Consider the following 25834-nt stretch of genomic DNA (forward strand, 5'->3'; position numbering starts at 1 on the left):
TACTGGCGCTTTTAAGAAATTTAAAAGTGGATAAATCTCCGGGTCCTGACAGGATATTCCCCAGGACCTTGAGGGAAGTTTGTGTAGAAATAGCAGGAGCTCTGACGGAGATCTTTAAGATGTCATTAGAAATGGGGATTGTGCCAGAGGATTGGAGTATTGCTCATGTGGTTCCATTGTTTAAAAAGGGTTCTAGAAGTAAGCCTAGCAATTATAGACCTGTCAGTTTGACATCAGTGGTGGGTAAATTAATGGAAATTATTCTTAGAGATAGTATTAATAATTATCTGGATAGACAGGATCTGATTAGGAGTAGCCAGCATGGATTTGTGCGTAGAAGGTCATGTTTGACAAACCTTATTGAATTTTTTGAAGAAGTTACGAGGAATGTTGACGAGGATAAGGCAGTGGATGTAGTCTATATGGACTTCAGCAAAGCCTTTGACAAAGTTCCACATGGAAGGTTAGTTAAGAAGGTTCAGTCGTTAGGTATTAATGCTGGAGTAATAAAATGGATTCAACAGTGGCTAGGTGGGAGATGCCAGAGAGTAGTGGTGGATAATTGTTTATCAGGATGGAGGCCGGTGACTAGCGGGGTGCCTCAAGGATCTGTTTTGGGCCCAATGTTGTTTGTAATATACATAAATGATCTGGATGATGGGGTGGTAAATTGGATTAGTAAGTATGCCGATGATACTAAGGTAGGAGGTGTTGTGGATAATGAGGTGGGTTTTTAAAGCTTGCAGGGAGATTTATGCCAGTTAGAAGAATGGGCTGAAAGTTGGCAGATGGAGTTTAATGCTGAGAAGTGTGAGGTTCTACATTTTGGCAGGAATAATCCAAATAGAACATACAGGGTAAATGGTAGGGCATTGAGGAATGCAGAGGAACAGAGAGATCTAGGAATAACAGTGCATAGTTCCCTGAAGGTGGAGTCTCATGTAGATAGGGTGGTGAAGAAGGCTTTTGGAACGCTGGCCTTTATAAATCAAAGCATTGAGTACAGAAGTTGGGATGTAATGTTAAAATTGTACAAGGCATTGGTAAGGCCAAATTTGGAATATTGCGTGCAGTTCCGGTCACCGAATTATAGGAAAGATATCAATAAATTAGAGAGAGTGCAGAGACAATTTACTAGGATGTTACCTGGGTTTCAGCACTTAAGTTACAGAAAAAGGTTGAACAAGTTAGGTCTCTATTCATTGGAGCGTAGAAGGTTGAGGGGGGATTTGATCAAGGTATTTAAAATTTTGAGAGGGATAGATAGAGTTGACGTGAATAGGCTGTTTCCATTGAGAGTAGGGGAGATTCAAACGAGAGGACATGATTTGAGAGTTAGGGGGCAGAAGTTTAAGGGAAACACGGGGGGTATTTCTTTACTCAGAGAGTGATAGCTGTGTGGAATGAGCTTCCTGTAGAAGTAGTAGAGGCCAGTTCAGTTGTGTCATTTAAGGTAAAATTGGATAGGTATATGGACAGGAAAGGAGTGAGGGTTATGGGCTGAGTGTGGGTAGGTGGGACTAGGTGAGATTAAGAGTTCGGCACGGACTAGGAGGGCCGAGATGGCCTGTTTCCGTGCTGTGATTGTTATATGGTTAAAAGACATGATAAGGGATATTCAGCATGGCTTTAGGCATGGGAGATCATGTCTTATCAATCGGATTGAGTTTTTTGAGGAGATAATGAAGATTGATGAGGGCAGGAGAGGTTGTTTGTTTATTTTTTATTTCTAGAACCTTTCCAGAGTGTGGGAGGAAACTGAAGCACCCAGAGGAAACCCACACGGTCATGGGGGTTGTCATATAAACTCCATACAGACAGCAGCGGGGTTGAACCCAGGTTGCTGACACTGTAATAGTATTATGCTAACCACTACTATAGATTATCAACATGGACTTTAGCAAAGCCTTTGATAAGGTCCCACAGGGTAGGCTGTCTGGAAGTTTAGTTCTCATGGGATCTAGGGTAAGTTAGCCTTGTGCATACTAAGTTTTTTCACATGGAGTGTGGTGGGTATGTGGAATGATCTGCCAGAGGAAGAGGTAAAGGTGGGTACAGTTAGAAAGCTTAAAAGGCATTTAGACAGGTGCATGGATTTAAATGTTTAGAAGATATAGGCCAAATGCAGACATATGGGACCAGCGTGGACAGCTATCTTGGTGTGCATAGTTGTGCTGGACCCAGTGACCTACTATCACATTAGAAGACTCTGAGATCTCCTGATGACCAAGTCTATCAGCAAGAGATTACTTGATTGGAACAGGGTACTGTGATGGAGCCAGGTACACACAGAGGCTGGTGGTCAATGGTGATCTCATCAAACCTGTCTCCTTCTGCTTTGACCTAGTTTATCACTCAGGCACAATTCAAGAGTGCATGAAGTTGAAGAGTTTTTAGGCACTTGAAAGGATAGCCAAGGCTTATCCATATATAAAGATTCAGTCCTTTCTAATGTACTGATTGCTTTGATGCTTATAGATCTTGGTGTTCACTGTATTATTCCACAACATCTTGGTCACAAAACTATTCAAGGGGCCCTTTGACATTGGTATGAGGGAATTAATTGGATTATTTCTGCATTCTGGGGCTGGATTGTCTAGGAAAAGAAAGACTTGCAGATGTGAGTGGAACAGTTATCAGTGGGGACCATTGAAAACAGAGATCCTATCACAGGATGTCGAAAGTCTATGGGAAAAGGTTTTAAGCACTCCAGGGTAGTTGAAGAAATGTCATTTCCATTTCAAGGTGAATGGTTCTGGCTGGATAAACTGGAACAGGAACTTGGCAGGCACATCTTCCACTGATGACATGGAAGCATTTTTCATACCCACAGCAATGTTTTGATTTTCCATTTATTATTATTGTTTTATTGATAGCTTTGTGCTTTTCTCCTTACTCTTTAGATGTTTTGGCTATAGTCAATATTCCCATAAGGGACTGGGGAGAGAATTTAGAGCTCTCTAGATGACCAGAAAGATATAAAGTAAATCTGAGCAGAGAAAAGCACTTATGACAGATTGTTAACACAAGGGAAACACTGGCTGATTGCAGAAAATCAGGGATGAAAATGGAAATAAAAATGGAGAAACTGAGAAAATACTGGCTGACGAGGAATGTGAAGTGGAGAAGAATTACATACAAGTAAAATAGGATCAAAAAGGCCATTCAGCCCTTCGAGGCAGTCCTACCATTTACTGCGATCATTCATGGCTGATCTGCTCCAGGCCTCAGCTGTTCTGTTGCCTGTCCACAATTCCCAGTCTTTGGAAAATGTATCTTTAAGTACTTCAAACCAACAACTTACCCCACCGTGCATACAGTGAATCTCAAAGTTGTACCACCTTTTACAAAAAAGGTTGCAAATGGAAGGTTGGCTGAGCACAGGCCAGGGAGGAAATTTATTCAGGGATGCTGCGACTATGGCTGAGGTCCTTTATATCAGCCTTCGCTGAGAAAGAGGATGCTGCTGGAGTCTCAGGAAGGGAAGGTTCAGTGAAGACTCTGGGTGGGCTAAAAGTTGAAAATGAGAAGATGTGAGGATTGTACGTGTCCAAGCATGAATAAATAGTCTAGCATAGAGGGAGTGATCCTTGGTTGCTGAGAGAAGCAAGGAAGAGTATTACTGTAATATTCCCAACATCTGTACGTTCTGGGAGGGGGGGATTGCTCATGGATGGAAAACTGGAGATGTTATTTGCTCTAAAAAAGCATGTAGCAATAAACCCAGCAATTGCAAACCGTTAAGTTTAATTTTAGAGACAGAAGTCTGCACAGTTGCTGGATCTGGAGCAACAGACATAGCGCGGTAGAATAGCTGTTGGTGTCAAGCTATTACAGCGCCAGCAACCCAGGTTCAAATCTGGCACACACACATAGGTGTTTGTACACCCTCCCCATGACCCCATGATTTCCTCCAAAGACATATGGATTAGTAGGTTAATTGGTCACATGGGTGTAATTGGACAATACAGGCTCATTGGGCCGGAAGAGCCTGTATCTCTTTTTTTATTATTAGTTTTTTTATACATTTTCTACATCGCTACAGATAAAAAAAATCCCAGATCGAAATGAAGAACATTAATACAGTGCAAAAATAAACATACAATAATAATATAATACAAAAGAAGATAATTGAGAAAGCACCCAAATTGAAGACATGTAAAGTTAGTATCCTCCCCAAGCCCCACAACAAAAAAGAACTCCAGACCAACCACAACACAATATAGAGAGTATACATCAGGACATTCAAACCCCCAAAACTGTAAATACAGTTAGCAACAGAAGATGTTAATGCCTACTACCAAAAAAAAGAAGCTGAAAGCAAGGGATCGAAAAAAAACCTTAGTTAAGAGGAAGGTTATGAAAGTACTCAATAATAGATCTCCAGACCTTATGGAACTTTGTATCCGAATTAAGAACTGAATAATGAATTTTTTCGAGGTCCAAGCAGGCCATAATGTCGTTAAGCCATTGAGCATGAGTGGGCGGGGCAACATCTCTCCATCTAAGGAGGATCAAGTGTCTAGCCAGGAGAGAGGCAAAGGATAATATTCAGCATTTGGTCGGACTCAGACGTAAATCTGTCTCACCCCAGAAACCGAACAAAGCAATTAAGGGGTTTGGTTCTAGGTACTGATTCAGAATATACGATAACGTAGTGAAGACATCTTTCCAAAATTTCTCCCAAGCTAGGACAAAACCAGTACATATGAATGAGAGAGGCCTCGCCCCTTTTGCATTTATCACAGAGAGGACTAATATTAGGGTAAAATCGAGATAGTTTAGATTTAGACATATGGGCTCTATGAACGATCTTAAACTGTAAAAGGCAATGGCGAGCACAAAGAGAGGTTGAATTACCGTAAATTCCGGTCTATAAGCCGCTACTTTTTTCCCACGCTTTGAACACTGCAGCAACACTGTGGCCTATACTACGGTGCGGCTAATGCATGTTTTTTTTTCATGCCGCCAAAAACATTTTGCCTCGTAACAGTGGACTGTTATGAATCCTGTAACTGGAGAACTTACCAGCAAAGATAGAGAGATCCGTTGAAGTCTGATGTCACTATTTTCAAACGTTTTATTTATAAAGGGACACAAAAGTAGGGTTAATACATACATTCAGATAGTGCACATCGTCAACAATCTAAAGCGCGGGTATAGTAATAATCATCATTAAGAAGTGAGCTCTGCTGATGTCTAGGGGTTAATAGATTGTCCGTTGGAAATATAAAAGTCACTCGGAAAGTCTGCAGGCCTCAGCCCTTTGAAAATCGCAGGGTTTCACGTGGGGCGACCGAGAGAGAGAGATTGGGGGAGAAGAGAAAGAACTTGCCGAGTCTTGATGAATCTTCCGTGAAATCGGGGGAGCGTTGGTTTCCTCGCCCCGATGTTAGTTAAAAGTGGTTTTCTGTGATCCCAGCCACAAATTCCAATCCCGGAATCTAACGCACGTGGCTTCCTTCAGAATGGCTTCCCGCTGCTGCGGGAACACTCTCGTGTCTTCTTGGTGCGTCTGAGGGGCCTGTCCCCCCTGAGACTCTCCTTTATACTTCCTCACGGGGTCGCAGGTGTCAATCAGGTTGGGATGATGCAATCTCTCTCACAACCAGCCCACCTTGCCCGAGGGCTTTTTACGTGGTCTCCATGAGACAATAGTCGCTGTCGTCTTATTCTGTATCTCAGGTGGAACGTGCAATTTGGCATCTCTCTCTCTCTCTCTCTCTCTCTCTCTCTCTCTCCCTCTCTCTCTCCCTCTCCCTCTCCCTCTCCCTCTCCCTCTCCCTCTCCCTCTCCCTCTCCCTCTCCCTCTCCCTCTCCCTCTCCCTCTCCCTCTCCCTCTCCCCCTCCCCCTCCCCCTCCCCCTCCCCCTCCCCCTCCCCCTCCCCCTCCCCCTCCCCCTCCCCCTCCCCCTCCCCCTCCCCCTCCCCCTCCCCCTCTCCCTCCCCCTCTCCCTCCCCCTCCCCCTCCCCCTCCCCCTCTCCCTCTCCCTCCCCCTCTCCCTCCCCCTCTCTCTCCCCCTCTCTCCCTCTCTCTCTCCTACTGGGTCTACTGACCTCCCCTTCAACGGGTGCTCTTGCGATTCTCACAAAGGAGGGGGCTGGGATCATAGCAAGACCAATAAAATTGATGCGTAGTTCACAGAGGTCCAATGAAATTGTACGATAAATCAAGCGCACTTTCACAAATAAATCATTGTAAATCAGTCATTTGTACTCACCCTCATCAACATGGAAAACACTCGAAGAAAAGCATATGATGCAGCTTTTAAGTTAAAGGCGATCAATTTGGCGGTTGAAGAAGGAAATCGAGCTGCTGCACATAATCTTGGCATAAATGAATCAGTGGTGAGACGGTGGAGACGCCAGCGTGAAGAACTGAGTCAATGCAAAAAGACGACAAAAGCTTTCAGAGGTAATCATAGCAGATGGCCTGAACTTGAAAACTTTCTTGAAGACTGGGTTAACACACAGAGAGCAGGCGGCCGCGGTGTTTCCACCGTGCAGATTAGACTGAAGGCTAAAGCAATCGCCACCAAAATGAAAATCGAAGATTTTAGAGGTGGGCCATCGTGGTGTTTTAGATTTGAGACGAAAAGGCCTGTCCATCAGGGTACGCACGACTCTGTGTCAGCAGCTCCCTCCCGACCACGAGGAACAACTTGCTAACTTCCGCACATTCACTCAAACAAAGATAGTGGAGAATTCCATCGGGCCAGATGATATCGTAAATATGGATGAAGTACCATTGACATTTGACCTGCCTCTCACTCGGTCTGTCCATCACACTGAAAACAAGTGGCCATGAGAGAACGCATTTTACTTGTGTTCTGAGCTGCACAGCATCCGGACTAAAGCTTCCACCGATGGTGATTTTTAAGCGGCTGACAATGCCAAAGGAAAAATTCCCAAAAGAAATCATGGTGAAAGTCAATAAGAAAGGTTGGATGACGGAGAGTCTAATGAAGGATTGGCTGAGAGAGTGCTACGCCAAGCGACCAGGGGGATTTTTTCACAGAAAAAAAAGCATTGCTCGTTATGGACAGCATGAGGGCCCATATAACAGATTCAGTGAAAGCTGCCATCAAGAGTACAAACTCAATTCCAGCTGTGATTCCTGGGGGCACCACGAAGTATTTGCAGCCACTGGACATCAGTGTGAACCGGGCATTTAAAGTGGCGCTGCGCATTGAGTGGGAGGCTTGGATGACGAGTGGCGAGAAATCCTTTACCAAAACAGGACGCATGCTAAGAGCATCTTTAACTCAAGTCTGCCAGTGGATCCTAAATGCGTGTCTCACAACATCCACCATCACCAATGGGTTTCGAAAGGCTGGACTGCTGCGTGATGAAGAGGACCGCGTGCGCTCAAGTGAGAGTGACAACGAAGAGACTGAAGTGAGTGACGAGATCCTGAGATTGTTCAATTCAGACACTGAAGAAGAGGACTTTGATGGTTTTAGTGCGCAGGAGGAAGATGAAGAAGGCGATCAATAAAGACAAAGTAATTGGGGCATGGTCAGAAATCAGTATACTCTGATAGTCACAAGAATAGACAAATGGAATAAGTTGATTATCGAGTAAAAAGTAGTCAATTCTAGTAAAGGTATGGTGAACATGTGAAAAAAAAGAATAGTCTCTCTCAGTAGGATGAAGGAAACGCCATATATCAGAGATACCATAATTAGAGAGAAAAGAGTGAATAGCTAAGGCAGATTTAGTAGATAGTCTAGTAACAGAGGACGATCGATCCAAATTAGGATCTAACCAACAATTGAAATCGCCACCCAGTATAAGAGAGTATGAGTTTAAATCTGGTAGTGAGGAGAAAAAATGTTCAAAAAAATTAACATCATCAAAATTGGGAGCATACAGGTTTGCTAGTACAACTTTAGTATTGTATAATTTACCAGAAACAATAATAAAACAGCCATTTGTATCAGATATCTTATTATGGAGTTCAGAAGGAATATTTGAATTAATAAGGATGGAGACCCCTCCCTAGCTTTGGCAGCAAAGGATGAATGAAAATGTTGACCCGCCCACTTTGACAGAAGCCGAGAATTATCAAAACTACGAATATGAGTTTCTTGAAGGCAAGCAATGTCAGCTTTGAGTTGTTTAATATGCGAGAAGACCTTCCTTCTTTTAACAGGATGATTCAATCCCTTTACATTCTAGCTCACAAATTTAAGTGAATTAACCATTGTCAATTGTTAGTGCATAGAAGGTAGCAGGCATATAAAAAATCAAGCAGTACAATAACAGTCTGGGAGCAAAAATGTAAACATAGCTCCGTAGAATCAAAACAGAGACATGTCCTGAATAACAAAGGAAAACAAAAGAAACAGTGAGTAGTGTTGGAACTGGAGAACCTCTCCCCCCCGCAACCCAAAATTAGACGGCTACCTAAAAAAGCAGCTAGCTCTACCAAAAAAATTAACCCAAGTATGACTTCCAGTTCTGTGTCGTTAACAAAAGTTCCGTATAAATAATATAGCAAATAATAACTAATTTATGCACTAGAAAACAGAATTACAAATAGGAACAACTTCAACAGAAGTATAAAACTTAATACAAAGAAAATCAGAAGAAAACTAAAACTAACCGACCCGTGAAAAATTATAAAAGATTAAAGGGAAAAAAAAGGGAGGGAGAAAAGGGGAAATTATAAAATTCAAAGAGAGTCCTTATCAACCATTTACAGAAAAAAAAAGCAAAACTATGAATCAACCAACAGGGAGGCCTTCAATAAAAACTCCAAACCTCCAAAACAAGTTAAAGACAATTGTAGTTCTCTATAGATAAGGTTATACAAAAATAAAATAGATTACACAGGTAAAATCTAAAAGTTCGCAGGGAAACATTAAACTTAATTTATCTATTTAGAAAAAACGTACCAAGTCCAGGGAGAGATTGACTACAGCTCTTAGTGTTTCAATAGATAATGACTGAATTATTCAAGTCAAGTCTGAGTTCGGAAAAAATAGTTTTACTTCGAGAAGTACTTATCAACCATTTTAGAAGGTCAGGCCAGTTCCGAAGAAGACAAGGTGGCTGGAAGACTTCCAACAAACGCTTCAGCCTCCTTCACTGATTTAAAGCACTTATAATCTCCAGTAGTAAGCGTAATTCTAAGATCGGCTGGATTTCGGAGAGAGGGTCTGAATCTGCGATCACAAAGCACTTTCATTACACCTTTAAACTCAGCACGCATCTTCAGAATCTGGGGGGCAAAATCCTCCACAAAACGAATGACCGTATTTTGAAAAGCAAAAGTACCTCTGCGGTGTGCCTCCATCATCAAACGGTTTTTCACCTGGTATTGATGAAAGCATAAAATAATCGGCCGTGGGCGGGAACCCAGAATTACTCAAGGAACATAGATCCTGTGTGCCCTTTCAAGCTCAGGTGGAGTCGGAAGAAATTCTTTCCCAAAAATCTCACAGAGAAACTTAGAAAAAAATTCAACGGGAGAGCCCTTTTCGGTGGCCTCTGGCAAACCAAGAATTCGTAGGTTGCAACGTCTGCTCCGATTTTCAAGATCCACCATTTTGGGAAAAAAGTTTACTATTCTTCTCCTCTAGGTTGGAGCAGAGAGTTTCAAGATATTGAACACGGCGTTTCAAATTTTCAGAAGTTACGTCAATGCGAGATAAATGTTCAGCATGTTCATCCACTCTAGCATTAATCTGATCCAATTTGACATTCAGCTGGTTGAAAGAAGTTCTAAATTCAGTTCTAAAATCCATTAAGGTATCTTGTCAATGTTGTTCCAGAACAGTGAGAATGTCGGCCGGCAAAGCCGTAGAAGTTTCCTTTTTCCCGGTTTTAGTACTTTTGGTAGCCATTATAAGATAGATGTGTTCGCAGGCAGGTAAAAGAGAACTAATAAAATACCTAACTAAGGTTTAAGAAGGGAGACATATAGTGCAAAGGTAAGAAGAATAACGGAGCAAAAGTTCGGGGCAACTAAACAATCGTCATCTTACCGGAAGTCCGGCCTGTATCTCTAAATAAAATTAAAATAAAACAGAACAATTCTGATGCAGGGTTTTGATCAGAAACATCAACAGTCCTTTGCCCTACAGATGCTGCTCGACCCTCTGAGTTCCTCCTACAGATTGGTGCTCCATGTAACATTAGTGGTAGGAAAAGTTCCCAAAACAATTATCTGGAATAGAATTAACAGTTGTTTGGACAGTACAGCCATTCTGCATAGGACAGGACCTTTGGCACAACATGCTAATAATTAAGTGACTATCTACATCAAATCCCATTTACCAGCACTCTGCCTGTCTTCTGTGCCATGGCATTTCAAATGGTCATCTAACTGGATGCAGCATCACATTTTGAAGTGTTAGTTCGCACCTTTTGTCTTGAGCATTGAGTTTCAAAGTACATATAAGTCACCACATACAACCCTGATATGTACTTTCTTGTGGGCATACCAAATATATCCATAATAGAATAGTAACCATAATAGAATCATTGAAAGACCGCACCAACTTGAGCTTTCAACCAGTGTACAAAAGACAACAAACTGTAATACAAAAAGATAGAAATAATAATATAAATAAATAAATAATAAATATTGAGAACATGAGATGAAGAGTCTTTGAAAGTGATCCATAGGTTGTGGGAACATTCCAATGATGGGGCAAGAGATTTTGAGTGGTTAACCCCTTTTATTCAAGACCCTAATAGCTGTGGGGCAATAACTGCTCCTGAACCTGGTGCTGTGAGTCCTGAAGCTCCTGTACCACCTTCAGGATGGCAGCAGTGAGAAGAGAGCATGACCTGGATGGTGAGGGTCCACAGGTTCTCCTAAATGATAACACCAAGAAATTAAAGTTGCTGACCCACACTACCTACAATTTCCCCCGATGAGAGAGGGTCATGGACCTCCAGTTTCTTCCTCCTGAAGTCAATGATCAGCTCCTTGGTCTTGCTGACATTGTGTAAGAGCTTGTTGCTTTGGCAACACTCAGCCAGATTTTCAGTCTCCCTCCTATATGCTTGTAGCATTCTCTTTTTGTTCCAGGTTCCACCAGGTGCAGTCTTTTTTGTCTCTGAACTTGAAAACATATCTGACCAATTAATATGAAGGGAAATGGTAGTTAAAAAATGCAAATAAATATGAAACTGAAGATTAAGGAAATCTCCCTCATTCTCTCCCTCTCTTTTTCTCTTGCTCTCTTACTCTCCCTCTCTCACTCTCTTAATCTCCTACTTATACTCTCTTACTCCCCTTCTCCCTCCCACTCCATTGCCCTCTCTCACGCACATGCGCACTCTATCCCCCACACATATTTCCTCCCTCTACAAAATCCCTCGTCCCCCCCTCATCCCACTCATTCTCTCGCACTTTCACGCACACTCTCACACCCCTTCTTTCTGTTTCTCTCTCCCTCACCCTCTCTCTCCCCTCCCTCTCTCCCCCTCCCTCTCTCCCCCTCCCTCTCTCCCCCTCCCTCTCTCCCCCTCCCTCTCTCCCCCTCCCTCTCTTCCCCTCCCTCTCTCTCTCTCCCCCTCTCCCTCATATATGCACACACCCCCAAATAAGCTTTTGTTTAGCAGCTGGGAGTGATATTTTGCTGTAGTTTGTGCTGCAGTGAAGTGTCAAGGGTGTTCTTTAAAGACAGGTTTTTCCACTAGTAAAAAGTGTATCTGACCAGGATGTTCGGAATTTTCTCAGGGAGCCAACCAGGACAGCCCCTGACAGCCTCGGGTGTTTGAGTTGTACCTGGGTGTAGTGCTGGGCTTTATCTCTGGCTAATTGATGGCCTGTTATGCAATGGTAATGTGTGAAGTCACAGGAAAGTACAAGAACCCTGCCACTGTGGGCTCCTGTTCAACCCTGCCACAGTGGGCTCCTGTTCAACCCTGATCCCGGAGTCCTGGAAAGTGTGAGGAGCAAGAAAATCCAGGAAGCATTGAAAGTTTCAGATTGGAGGTGATCTTACACAGAGACGTCTGATGTGGTGCAGACCAGGTAAACCTGAAAATCAGTGACATTAAAGGGCTATGGTAAAGCTACAGAGGCCAGGGATCAAAACACTACAGAGACTTCCCATAGGAGGAGCATCAAGAATAAGAGGACTGTGTACGCAGTGAGAGGAAGGAGATTTAAAGGGGATCTGAAGTTTTTTTTCCCCCCACAGAGTCTGGTTGATATCTGGAATGTGCTCCCATAGAGGGTGTGGAATCAAATACAATTGCTATGTATGAGAGGCATTTAGAATGGCATTTGAACAATGAATTCATCGAATATACAGAGCTAGAAGCAGTAAATGAGGCTAGTGTAGTTCAGCATGGATATGATGGGCCGAAGGTCCTTTGCCTGTGCTGCACGACTCTGATTGTACATCGCAGCATTCACCTACCGTGAGGTTCACTTTTATTCCCTGGCCAAGGATTCCCAGTGCTTCCTCACCCTGCTCTAGGATAAGGAGGGAAATTCTCATTCACTTGGACATTGATTACATGTGAAATAAGTGTCCAGAGAGATTAGTTTGGCAGCCTAATGCTGTGAAGGGCTCTGATGGAAGGGTTTTTCAGTGGGACTGATGCAGGGAATACTCTCTGGATATTTGGTCACTATCTGTTGGTTTGGTTGTGCTGTACACACTGATTGCGACATTCCTAACAAACATTAGAGTTTCCGAGTGCCTCAAGATCTAAAAGTACTTCCCCACCCCCCGCTTCCACCTGCTCACCCGCCACCCTCCCCCTTGCACCTCATCCTCCTTTTCCACTCCCCTCTTTCACCCCCCCCCCCCCCCACTTCCCTGTTGCTCTCTCACCTAGCATCATTGACACACTGGAACTTGTCTCAGGCCAATACCCTGTAGGGCAGCTCACCTGTACCCCTGACCATTGTCTTGTCCCAGAACCACACCCCTCCTGATCATTTTCCTCTACCACCCCCACCCTCCTAGCTTCCAGTATCCTTAGGAGTTCTGCTGAAAGCCCTTCAGCCTGAGATGACATCTCTGCCACTTACTCCACACATGTCACCCTACCTGGTGAGCTTCTTCAGCATTAACTGACTGAACCACAGACTCTCTTGCTCTGTCTTAGTAGAAGCCTAACCATCAGATTATCAGTTCCCAGTTCTCCCACAGCCTAGATTCCTTCATGTTCCAGCTCAGTGTCAGATAACTGTCTATTCCTCCCCTGCATCTTCATTCCTTCTTTCCAACCAGTCTAACCTGTTTGACTCCTCCTTTCCCTCCACCCCAATTAACCCTTCAATGCTAGCAGTTCATACCTGCAGAAACTTATCTCTGTTGGAGCTGTTTTGCATTTGTGTGGAGGTGTTGAGGTGAAGTCTGGAGCTCAGGCGAACAGTGCTCTGCCTAGGGAGAAAGGAAATGGATATGTACAAGGCTTTGAATCTTCTGGAAGAGTTAAGTCTTTGAGCTGTGTTTGAGTCTTTGATTGAATCCAGAGCTGTCATGTTATTTCAACATACTAGAGGAACTCAGGAACTCAAGCAGCATTTACGGAGAGAAGTTGACAATCTAAGTTTCAGGTTGAGACCCTTCATCTAGACTTTTATTGACTTCACCTGACCATGTTGTTGGATGGCCTCAGACTGGCCTGCATTTTTGTGCTTTCCAAGGCCAAGCACGTTTTGCGTCTGTGGTTTGGGACACGTTACGCACTGTGCTGGTTGTTTAATTTTGTTGGGTTATCCTGACAGTTTTAAGCATCACAGTCAGTAGGCAGCGAGGGCTGACACCCTCCTCCCTGGTGGGCGAATACTCATCTGTACTCTTCTTAGCTCAGTAACTTAGTGGTAGTTTTCATCGAGAGCTGCGTCTAAGAGAGCTTGGCAGCGTGTGTGCACAAGTGTGTTTACTTGCGCACATGATTGTGTGCGTGTGTGCTTGCGCATTAGTTCTGGTGGACTCGAGGGTGATTCGGGTGAGGGTAGATGATGAATGTTTAAGGCAACTGAAGGGAAGTACTGGATAGTTTGAGTGGCTTCTTTCTGCTCTGTACATTGGATATCATCTTGTCCATTTTGATGGCTCCCACTCCTCATTAGTCTGTCTGTCTGCTGTTACCAAGTCCTTGTCCTGTGGTCCCAGATGGTAGAGATCAGCCATCTGTTGTTCCTTCCTCACCCTCACCTGCCCTGTGACAGAAGCCGACGCTCCCCCTCCACATCTAGGGAGGTCAGGTGCACTAGTGACGCACTCTCACCTTGGATCATGTACCACTCCACATTCATGAGCTTAGAGTGTTGGGATATTGCTTCAGTGGGACATCACAGGGACATATAAACCCAATGCCAGATCTCCACCTGAAATGTCTGCAGTCCATTCAACTCCCACAGATGCCCCCTGACCCGCTGAACTCTTCCAATAGTTTGTCTTTTCTCCAGATTGCAGCATCTGCAGTCTCCACCATTTTTACTTAACCTGATAATTTCAGATAGGCTGAATTACCTTACCAAGCACAATCCTGTTGGAAAGGACTAGGTAACAGCAGCTGTACAGAGAGTGAGGGCAGCCACACATCAATGTACAGCACAGAAGGAGACCATTCGGGACTCTGATCAGGACCCATTATTGTTCTGGGACTTAAAATCTGCAGCATTTTCCAAGTAGAGGACCAAATTTAAGCCAAATACAAAGTTAAACACTCAACACAGTGTCAACGGCAACAACTTAAAGTGGCGGATGGCATTGCAATCCGACTTAAAATGGTGGACGGCGTCGCGATCTAACTTAAAATGGCGGATGGCATTCTCCTTCCTCGGTTCATAAGTACGAGTTGTCTGTAAGTCGGACATTCGTAACTTGAGGACTAACTGTATTAAATAGTTAGATTAAAATAGTGCAAAAACAGAAGTAAGAAAAGAAGTGAGGTTAGTGGTTATGGGTTCAATGTCCTTTTAGGAATCGGATGGCAGAGGGGAAGAAGCTGTGGCTGAATCGTATGTGCCTTCAGACCTCTGTACCTCCTTCCTGGTAGTAACAATGAGAAGAGGGCATTTCCTGTGTTATGGGTTCCTTAATAATGGATGATGCCTTTCTGAGGCACCACTCCTTGAAGGTATCTTGGATACTACAGGGGCTTGTACCCAAGATGGAGCTGACTAATTTACTTCTTTCAATCCTGGAGTCACCCCCCCCCCCCCACCTCAATACCAGACAGTGATGATCAGACAAAAGCTAGCCCTCCCCCGCATTTGAATGAAGGTCTGTGATGCATAACATTCCCACAGATGCTGCTGACCTGCTGAGCATTTCCAGCATATTCTGTTTTTATTTTAGATTTCCAGCATCTGCAGTTATTTTGATTTAAACCTATGCCCTCTTGTTTTTGAAATCGCTACCATGGGAAAAAATTCTGACATCTATGTCCACTCCAAGGCAAACAATCTCTCCCCATAATTGAAGTCCTTCAATACGGGCAGCATGCTGGTAAGTCTTACCTGCACCGTCTTCAGTACAATTATACCTTTAATATACTGATGACCAGAACAGCACATAATGCTCTGAGCAGTTTAACCAAAATTTTGTAAAGTTTCATCACAGTGAATTACAACTTTTATTAGATTCACATTGATTATCACTGATTTAGATGATGTTGTATCGATGTACTACATACAGAGCTAGAGAGTCATTTCGAGACTAGTTTATTCAAACTTTGCGGTGCTGGCACTTAATCCCTAGCGCCCGCCCTCTCCAGGCAGAAATGACATCAAAGTCTCCCCCCGCACGCTGGCTGTTTGTGAGCTGGTTCGCCTGCGCAGAAAGTGGATCGCCACAACGTGAAATTTGTTGTTTTGTGACAGCAGAGGAATGCCAAGACAAAATTGCTAAAATAATAAATTACTGTCCATGAACCCATGTGCCATTCAGAATTTTGATGATGAAGGGGAGGAAGTTGTTTTTGAAACATTCATTCAGGCTCCTGTACCTCCTCCCCAATGGTAGCAATGAGAAAAGGGTATGATCCAGATGGTGAGGGTACTTAATAATGGATGATATAATCTAGAGGCACCAGCTCTAGCAGATGTCCTCACCGGTAAGGAGAGTTGTGCCAGTGATGGAGTTTATGATTTGTGATGGACTTTTATGTTCTGTTCTCTGACCTATGAAAGCAAACATACCATATGCTTTCTTCACCACTCTGTACATCTGTGTTGCCATTTTCAGGGATCTACGATGTTGAAACTGTGGGTCCCTCTGTTCATCAATGTTCCTTGGTGTCTTGCCATTTACTGTATATGTTCCAACCCTGTTTGACTTCCCACTTTGCATCCCTTCATATCTGATGGGATTAAATTCCATCAGACAACGCTCTGCCCAACTCTTTGTCTTGTTTACATTCTGCTATAGTCTTGGACCTTTGCTTTTCACAACACAACTTTCATATCATCTGCAGCCTAAGCATCTGATATTATCTGTTAAGCTCAGTGAAGTACAGTATAGTACACAGGTGTGTTACATCCAGTAATGCACAAACTGTTGTATCTAGGGACATTGATCAGTCAGTTACAACCATGTACTGCATTGAAGGTTACAGCCCAGATAGCATCTATCATAAGGCTGAGTGATAAGCTCATGGAGCTCTATAAAAGGAGGAAAGAATTAAACAGGATGGAGGTTGAATATTTAGTACCAACCAGAACTACATGGCATTAATATGATGATTCAGAAATTCAGGAGGAATGTCTTATGCAAAATCTAGATGAATGCACTGAGAGTGAGTTGTAGAGGTGGGAAAATCTCTTTGCAGTATGATATCTGGCAGGGACCAGCTGTGTATTTAATATATCACTAGTTCTGAGTTATTGCTAAATGTTCCCAAAGATCTGTTATTGATCGTATTCTGGTCTTGGAAGGACATTGGGAATTGTGAGTGTGACTCTACCTTCTCTCCACAGGTCACCGGTTTGAGGATGTTCCGGGAGTGCGACGACACTTGGTCAGGAGGAGCACAAAGGGGACAGTTGTACATGTGGGGAAAGACCAGTCCGAGCTTTACCCCAAGGCCAAGAAACCCGATCGGCAGCCACATGAGGTGCAGTCCCATCTTGATTATGTTGCCTCATTATGTTGCTGTCCTGTACACCTGAAAGCTGTCATTCAGGGCATTAGTACAGACTCAGCTTCCTCTCACCATGGACAGCATTCATGTGTGACTGTGATGGTCAGGGGCAGTGGTTTTAGTCCTGGGTGAGGTGAGTCCTGCTCCACTTTGACAGACCCCACCCCAGTGACATCTTTGGTTCACAATTGGTCAGGAGCAGACAAGGGTGGAGCATCAGCTGATCCTCCCTCCCTTAACCAGGGCACTTGGCAAACTTGTAATAGACTGCACATCAAACCTGGAGCTCTGCTGCTGCCTGTTGGTGCCCAGCCCACCCGCTAGCTTGGAGCAGTTCTATTTAAAGTGACAGGAGCTGAGGAAGTGACGATGTTACATTATCTTGTAAGTAGGTTGTAGAGGAGTGAGTTTACACTGACTGGAATTCACTCTGGTTATGTTCTGGGCTATAAAAAGAGGTATAGATAGAGTGGACAGCCCAGGAGTTTTTCCCAGGGCAGAAATGCCTAACATCAGGGGGCATAATTTTAAGGTGATTGGAGGAAGGTATGGGAGTTGTCAGAGGTTGATTTTTTACACAGAGGGTGGTGTGTGCATGGAATGTGCTGCCAGGTGTAGTGTAGGGACAGTTACGTTAGGGACACTTAAGATTTTTAGACAGCCACATGGATGAAAGACAAATGGAGGGCTGTGGGAAGAGGTAGATTGATCCTAGAGTAGTTTAAAAAGTCAGCACAACTTCATGGGCCAAAGGGCTTGTATTTTGCTGTAGCACAGACCAGCAGTGGTGGGGTCACTAATCAGCCTAGTGCTTGGTGAAGGATGAGGTGGGCTATAGACAGCCTCAGTACTTGCCTCTCTGCTACTGTGTATAGTGACAGTGCTATCAGAGAGGCAGATGGACCTGGTGAGAGGTACGGTCTGTGCTGTGTGGTTGGACTATATGCATATGGCCTGAACACAACTGAAAGTGGGGAGTGGGCTGCATTTCATGCTTTATGTTTAATTCACTATCTGTGTGATACTGTGTACTAACATCAGGTACAAAGTTTTCATTCATGTGCTGTGTTCATTACAGGCAATTATTACCGTGTATTCCAGAGTATAAGCTGACCCCCCATTTTCAAGGTTAAAAAAGTGACTTTTTCATGCTACCTTTGTATAAGCCGACCCTTTCTGTAGAGGTTTTTGATTTAACCAGAAAAGATCACAAGATCTCACATGCCGGTACTCAGCTTTGCTCGATCCAGAACCTGGAAATTTTGTGAACTAGCACCTGCTAAGAAAACAGGCCTACACATTGTACAGCATTACAAGCGAATTCTTAATAAATAAATCAGGGAGGGAAATTTTGGATTAGGTCTCAAATGGTAAAGAATCCTCTAAAATGTAACCCCCATGAAACCATTTAGCGTCCATTATAATCTTGTTAAAACATAACACGGGGTGGTAGGATCAGTACGTGTACTCAGTATTGAGTTTATGACCATCATGTACAAAAGATTAAAACAAATGCGATATGATGCTGGCTTCAAGCTGAAGGTTGTTGATTTTGCTTAAGGAACGAGTAATCCTGCAGCTGCTAAGAAGTTTAGTGCAAATGAGAAACAAGTGAGAGAGTGGAGAAAGGCAGAGGACATGCTGAGGGAAAGGCCAAAGACGAAATGTGCAAACCGCGGGAAAACATGCCAGTGGCTGAAACTGGAAGAAAAAGCTTTAGAGTGGGTGAATCACCAGCGATCATCTGAATACGTTGTTACCAGAGAAATGATTCGAATTCAAGCGTTGAAATGGGCCGAAAATCACTGTGAGGTCAGCGAAAATTTCAAAGCTACGCGAAGTTGGTGCACTCGATTTATGATCTTGTGTTGAGACCAAAAAAATAAAGATTGCTCAGAAAATTCCTGTGGGGTGTTGTTTACGTTCAAGAACGCTGCTGGATGGATGAAGTGGGTTAAAGAGGTGTGAGGAAGGTCGCTATTTATCTGGGACATGTTCAAAGCGCACTTGTCAGGTGAGACAAAAGCAGCATTGAAAGCTAAAAATATGGACATAGCAGTTACCCCCGGTGGTTTGATGTCCGTGCTCCAGCCACGAGATGTGAGTTTAAACAAACCATTCAAAGAATTCATGCATCGACAGTGGAACGAATTTGACTCAAAAACAGCCAATAAATACGACCTGTCTTCCGTGTATTCATTTTTCCAAAGTTGGCACCCTCTGGATAAGCCGACCCCCTAATTTTAGGACCAAAATTTAGGGCCAAATTCTCGGCTTATACACCAGAATTTATGTTATCCTCCCCTAACTGTCCTGAAAGCAGTGATTCAGGATAAAACACTTTCTATGGGTCTGTGAGTCACCCGATGGAAGTTCCCATAAGGACACAAGTGAACCTTGTTGTTTATACAACAATCCACTAGTTTCTGTCACTTTTACATGAGCTAGCTTTTTATTACAGCTTTATTTAATTATTTAGATTTAAATGCCCCAGGTGTCTTAATGAGATTCAAACTCGCGTCTTTCCCGGTACACTGCCTGCTGGCCTGGTAACTCACTCAAAGTGCAGTCATATAGTGATTATCTGATTCAGCACTTGAATTATCTGCTGTGGTCGTCCGCTTGTATCTTCTGGGTAATAGAGCATCCATTGGTACCTCTGGGTATGTAATGGGCATTGACCTGAGTTGCCTGTTTAGGTATTGAGTGGATGATTGGTGTTGGATTGTAGTACGCAAGAGTTGGTATAGTCATAGAGCACCACCACACCAAAAGTTATTTGTCATACTCACACATACAGTTAGGTACAGGTACAATGAAATACTTTCAGCAGCTTCACAGCCACACAGATTCAGACAACACACAGAATGTAAGTTATACATCAACTATACTAGACAGTGAAGAAAAAAAATGTGCAAAACAAGACATTAATGAAAAAAAAACCTACAATCGGAGACATGTTCTTGGTAGTGCAGGAGGTGGTCCTTTACTGACGTTGGGTTAGGATTGTGCACGTCAGTTCAAGAATACTGGCCATCTGAAAATAGCTGTTTCCAAACCTAGTGGTTCAGAAACATGCGGCTTCACTCAATTTTTGAAGCTTGCTGGAACTCAGGAAGATGCATGGATGAAAGAAGAATGGAGGACAATGTGGGAGGGAAGGATTAGTTTGATATTGGAGTGGGTTAAAATTTCAGCACAACATCATGAACCAAAAGACCTGTACTTTGCTGTACTGTTCTATATTCTCTGGTGTGGGACCAACAATAGCAGTGAGAAAAGGGCCTGGTGTACATCATGATGATCCTGTAGATATTGTCAGTGGTGGGTAGGGATGTACCTTGATGGACCAGGCTGCGTCCACTAGTCTCTTCAGGCTGTGGTGGTCCTATGTGTTGGAATTGACATACTTGGCTCACATATCCAGTCAGGATACGTGATGTTTTTATAAAATAGAAATAATTGAATTATGACCTTGTAGTTGGTGGGTGGGGGTGTGTTGTTATTAGGATCTTTGCATGATCACGATGTAACAGATTCCTGTTCTCATTTATCCAGGTGTTTGTTGAATTGAATGAGTTAACAATGGATAAGAATCACGAGATGCAGTGGAAGGAGACAGCCAGGTGGATCAAGTTTGAAGAAGATGTGGAAGAGGAAACAGATCGCTGGGGAAAGCCACATGTTGCTTCACTCAGCTTTCGAAGCTTGCTGGAACTCCGAAAGACACTGGCACATGGTAACAATGTAGTTTACTCTGTTAGACATCTAGTAACTACAAAACATTCACAGGCTCTGAAATATCCTCAGCATTTTGAGCATTAGTTGCTCAGAATATTGAATATGCTGACAGGTTAAGTTAGAGTCACAGAGTTGCACAACACAGACACAGGCCCTTTGGCCCACCTTGTCGATGCTAGCCATTGTGCTTATCTATACTAATCCCATCTACCTGCATTAATTGCATTTCTTTCCATGCTTTGCTCATTCAGGTACCTGTCTAGGTGCCTCTTAAATGTTGTTACTGTTAACACCATAAGATATTGGAACAGAATTAGGCCATTCAGCCCATCGAGTCTGCTCCGCCATTCCATCATGGCTGATCCTGGATCCCACTCAACCCCATACACTGCCTTCTCACCATATACTTTAATGCCCTGACCGATCAGGAAATGGTCAACTTCCACCTTAATACACAGGGACTTGGCCTCCACTGTAGTCTGTTGCAGAGCATTCCACAGATCTACTACTCTCTGGCTAAAAATAATTCCTCCTTGCCTCTGTTCTATAAGGTTGGATCTCAATGATCCAAAGGGCTGTGCACTCTAGTTCTGGATACCCCACCATAGGAAACATCCTCTCCACAGCCCCCCTGTCTAGTCCTTTCAACATTTGGTAGGCTTCAATGAGTTCCCCATGCATTCTTCTGAATTCTAGTGAGTATTGGCCCAAAGTTGCCAAATGCTTCTTACATGTTAACCCCTTCATTCCCAGAATCATCTGCGAGAACCTCCTCTGGACACTGTCCAGTAACAGCACATCCTTTCTGAAATATGGGACCCGAAAATGTTGACAGTACTCCAACTGTGGCCTGACTAGTGTCTTATAAAGGCTCAGCATTATCCCTTTGTTTCTATATTCTATTCCCCTTGAAATAAATGCCAACATTGCATTTGCTGTCTTTACCGCAGACTCAACCTGTAAATTAACCTTCTGGGAGTCTTGCACTTACTTAGGATGTTTGAACCTTCTCCCCATTCAGATAATTGTGACCACTATTGTTCCTTTTACCAAAATGCATTATCATACACTTCCCCACACTGTATTCCATCTGCCACTTTTTTTGCTTATTCTTCCAATTTGTCTTAAGTCCTGCTGCAATCGCATTGCTTCCTCAGCGCTACCTACCCCTCTACCTATCTTTGTATCATCCACAAACTTTGCCACAAAGCCATCAATTCCACTATCTATATCATTGACAAACAATGTGAAAAGCAGTGGTCCAAATACTTACCTCTGAAGAGCACCACTAGTCAACAGCAGCCAACCCGAAAAGGCCCCTTTTATTTCCACTCACTGCCTTCTGCCTGTCAGCCGTTCTGCTATCCATGCCAGTATCTTTCCTGTAACGCCATAGGATTTTACCTTGTGAGGCAGCCTCATCCATGGCACCTGATCAAACGCCTTCTGAAAATCCAAGTAAATGATATCCACTGTTTCTCCTTTGTCCACCTTGCTTGTTACTTCCTTGAAGAACTCTAACAGAATTGTCAGGCAAGATTTTCCTTTACAGAAGCCACACGGACTTTGACTTATGTTATCATTAGTTTCCAAGTACCTCGAAACCTCATCCTTAATAATAGACCCCAACCACTGAGTCTAACTGGCCTATAGTTTCCTTTCTTTTCCCTTCCTCCCTGCTTAAAGAGTGGAATGACATCCAGTCCTCTAGAACCATACCAGACTCAAATAGTTCTTGAAAAATCATGACCAATGCATTCACTATCTCTGCAGTAACCTCTCTCAGGACTCTGGGATGTAGTCTATCTGGCCCAGGTGACTTCTCCACCTTAAGACCTTGGAGTTTGCCTAGCACTTTTTTTTCCCCTTTGTAATAGCAATAGCACTCACCCCTGCTCCCTGGCACTCATAGAGCTTTGGCACACTGCTAGTGTCTTCCATAGTGAAGACAGCTGCAAAGTACCCATTAAGTTCATCTGCCATTTGTCTGTCCCCCCATTACTACCTCAATAACATCATTTTCCAGTGGTCTAATATCAAATCTCATCTCCTTTTTACTCTTTATAACTAAAAAAAAACTTTTGGTATCCTGTTTTATATTATTGACTAGTCTGCATTCATATTTCACCTTTTCCTTTTTAATAACTTTTTTAGTTGCCTTTTCTTGGATTTTAAAAATTTCTTAATCATCCAACTTCCCACTCACTTTTGCTGCTTTGTATGCCCTTTCCTTGGCTTTTATTCAGTCCTTAACTTAGTTTGTCAGGCACTTTTGCCTACTCCTGTCATTTGAGAACTTCATCCTCTGTGGGACATATCTATCATGTGCCTTGTGAACTATTTCCAGAAGCTTCAGCCATCTCTCCTCTGCTGTTATTCCCACGAGTAACCTCCTCCAATCCACCTAGGCAAGCTCCTCTTCCATTGCTCTGTAATTCCCTTTAATCCATTGTGATACTGATACATCTGACTTGTGCTTCTCCCTCTCAAATAGTAATATGACTTCAATCATATTATAATCACTGCCTTCTAAGGGTTCCTTTACATTAAGCTCCCTAATAAGATCTGGGTTATTACACGACACCTAATCTAAGATGGCCTTTCCCCAAGCAGGCTCAAGCACAAGCTGCTCTAAAAAGCCATCTCGTTGGCATTCAAGAAATTTACTCTTTTGCCTTCTGACACCAACCTGATTTTTTCCAATCCCCTTGCATATTGAAGTTCCCCATTACAAACCCTAATTACATGGGTTTTTCAGCTCCCTTTGCAATCTTAACTATATTCTAGCTACTATTTGGAGGCCTATATATGATTCCCTTAATGGTTTTTTTAACTTTGCAATTTCTTAACTCCACCCACAAAGATTCAACATTCATAACCCTATGTCACTTCTTTCTAAAGATGTAATTCCATCTCTTACCAACAGTGGGTGCAGATCTCTTAATGCTCCATATCCCACAATGTGCCCTCCCAACTGGAGGCGATCAGGTGCACAAGTTCTTGATTTCAGTCTCCCTTATCCTCATGCAGGTACAGTTCTCTTGGACTTGGACCAGAAAAGCTTGCCGGGCATTGCACATCAAGTGGTGGAACAGATGATCATCTCTGACCAGATCAAAGCCGAGGATCGAGCCAACGTTCTGCGGGCACTGCTGCTCAAACACAGGTAAGGTGAAGTGTAGGTCCTCAAACGGGTAAAGCAAGGCACTGCTCCTCTATCACGGGTAGAGCAAAACACAGCTCAAATACAGATAGACGAAAGTGCTACACACAATTTGCAAGAGAGTGCAGGATCCCGCTGAAGGGCTTCAGCCTGAAATTGGACTGTTTATTTCCTTCCCAAGATGCTGCCTGACTTACTGAGTTCCTCCAGCATTCTGTGTGTGTTGTTCAAGATTTCCAGAATCTGCAGAGTGAGATGCCACGCAGTGCATTAAATCTGATCTATAACTGCCCCTGCTGCACCCTTTGTAGACACTGTAGCTCCGTGTAGTCACTGAACATCATCATTGTGTACTTGTGGTCTTCGTTCTCTGTGGAAGCTGATGGAAGCCAAAGCTTCCCCAGCCTGGCACTGCATGGTTGGATGCCAAGGCGAGGCAACCACTGGCACAGCCAGTGGAGCTACTGTATCACAGCTTCAGGCTGGATCAACCTCTTCACTGTCTTTGTGGAATGCACCTTATGATCTTGTGGGTATGCCCCAGGAGATTTGGTTTCCTCCAGCATCCCTTATCTGTGCAGGTTTGGTGAGTTAATAGGCCTGGTGTGTAGGTGGGTTAGGAGAGCATTAAAGATTATAGTTTTATTTGTTTCATTAAATCAAAATATTAAAACATACAGTCAAATGTGTCATTTAAGTCATCTGTTGGGGACAGCGCGCAAGTGTCACCATGCTTCTGGTGGCAATGTAGTATGCCCACAACTTACTAACCTGTACATCTTTGGAATGTTGGAAGAAACTCACACAGTCACATGGAGAACATACAAGTTCCTTACAGCCAGCAGCGGGAATTGAACACGATTGCTCGCACTGTAAAACATTCCATTAACTGCTAAGCTACCATTCCACTCATTTAGTGTACATGAATGGTTGATGGTCAGCACGGACAATGGACTGAAGGGTCTGCGTCTGCACTGTATTGCTCTAACACTGAATCTGTTAGGAACAAGATGGACTAAAATTGCACTTTCTTTATTTAAAGCCACCCCAACAAGGACAAGGACTTTTCGTTTACACGTAACATCTCCACGGGGAGCTTGGGCTCACTGATGACCCACCATCACAGCCAGAATCACATCGCTCCAACTTCTGAACCCTCAGTCACACAGCCACTGATGGGAGAGAGCACGGATGCCGAGGTCAAAGTGACAGTGGAGAGCGCCGAGGTCAGCAAGTGTGGTGATGTTCATCATTCTGATACATAGAACATTGAACACTACAGCACAGTATAGGCCCTTCAGCCTACAATGCTGTGCCATCCTTTTAATCTACTCCAACATCAATTTAACCACTCCCACTCAGCCCTCCGTTTGTCTTTTATTCATGTGCTTATCTCAGAGCCACTGAAATGTCTGTAATGTATCTGCCTTTACTACCAACCCTGGCAGTGTCTTCCATACACTCACCTCTCTTGGTGTAAAAAAAAACCTGCCTCTGACATCCCAACCCCCCCCCCACCCCCTCTTCACCATACATTCCTCTAATTATCTTAAAATAATGCCTTCTCATATTAGCCATTTCCACCCTGGGAAAAAGGTGCTGGCTGAACATTCTATTTATGCCTCTTATCTAATACATCTCTATTAGTCTCCTTACATCTTCTGTCATTCCCAAGAGAAAAACACTACCTCACTTAATCTTTCCTCATAAGACATGCTCTTTTGTCCAGGCAGTATCCTGGTAAATCTCCTCTGCAACCTCTATAAAGCTTGCACATCCTTGCTATAATGTGGAGACCAGAACTGAACACACTATCCCGAGTGTGGTCTAACCAGTGGCAGATGTCGTGTGGCTTTAG

The 25834-nt window shown here is 43.5% G+C and overlaps 1 protein-coding gene across 6 annotated transcripts in view; it reads left to right on the forward strand.

Annotated features, from left to right (window-relative positions):
- The window catches only part of LOC132398608 (anion exchange protein 2-like), a 247827-nt gene that overhangs the window by 187213 nt on the left and 34780 nt on the right, over window positions 1–25834 (forward strand). For all 6 annotated transcript variants that reach the window (XM_059978272.1, XM_059978280.1, XM_059978289.1 and 3 more), the window contains 4 exons: window positions 16909–17045; window positions 20631–20811; window positions 23844–23979; window positions 25019–25202. In XM_059978272.1, the coding sequence (XP_059834255.1) occupies window positions 16909–17045; window positions 20631–20811; window positions 23844–23979; window positions 25019–25202 (638 nt within the window). The remainder of the gene's footprint in view (window positions 1–16908; window positions 17046–20630; window positions 20812–23843; window positions 23980–25018; window positions 25203–25834) is intronic.

The sequence above is a fragment of the Hypanus sabinus genome, chromosome 1 (genome assembly GCF_030144855.1).
Source record: "Hypanus sabinus isolate sHypSab1 chromosome 1, sHypSab1.hap1, whole genome shotgun sequence".
NCBI classification, from domain to species: Eukaryota; Metazoa; Chordata; class Chondrichthyes; order Myliobatiformes; family Dasyatidae; genus Hypanus; species Hypanus sabinus.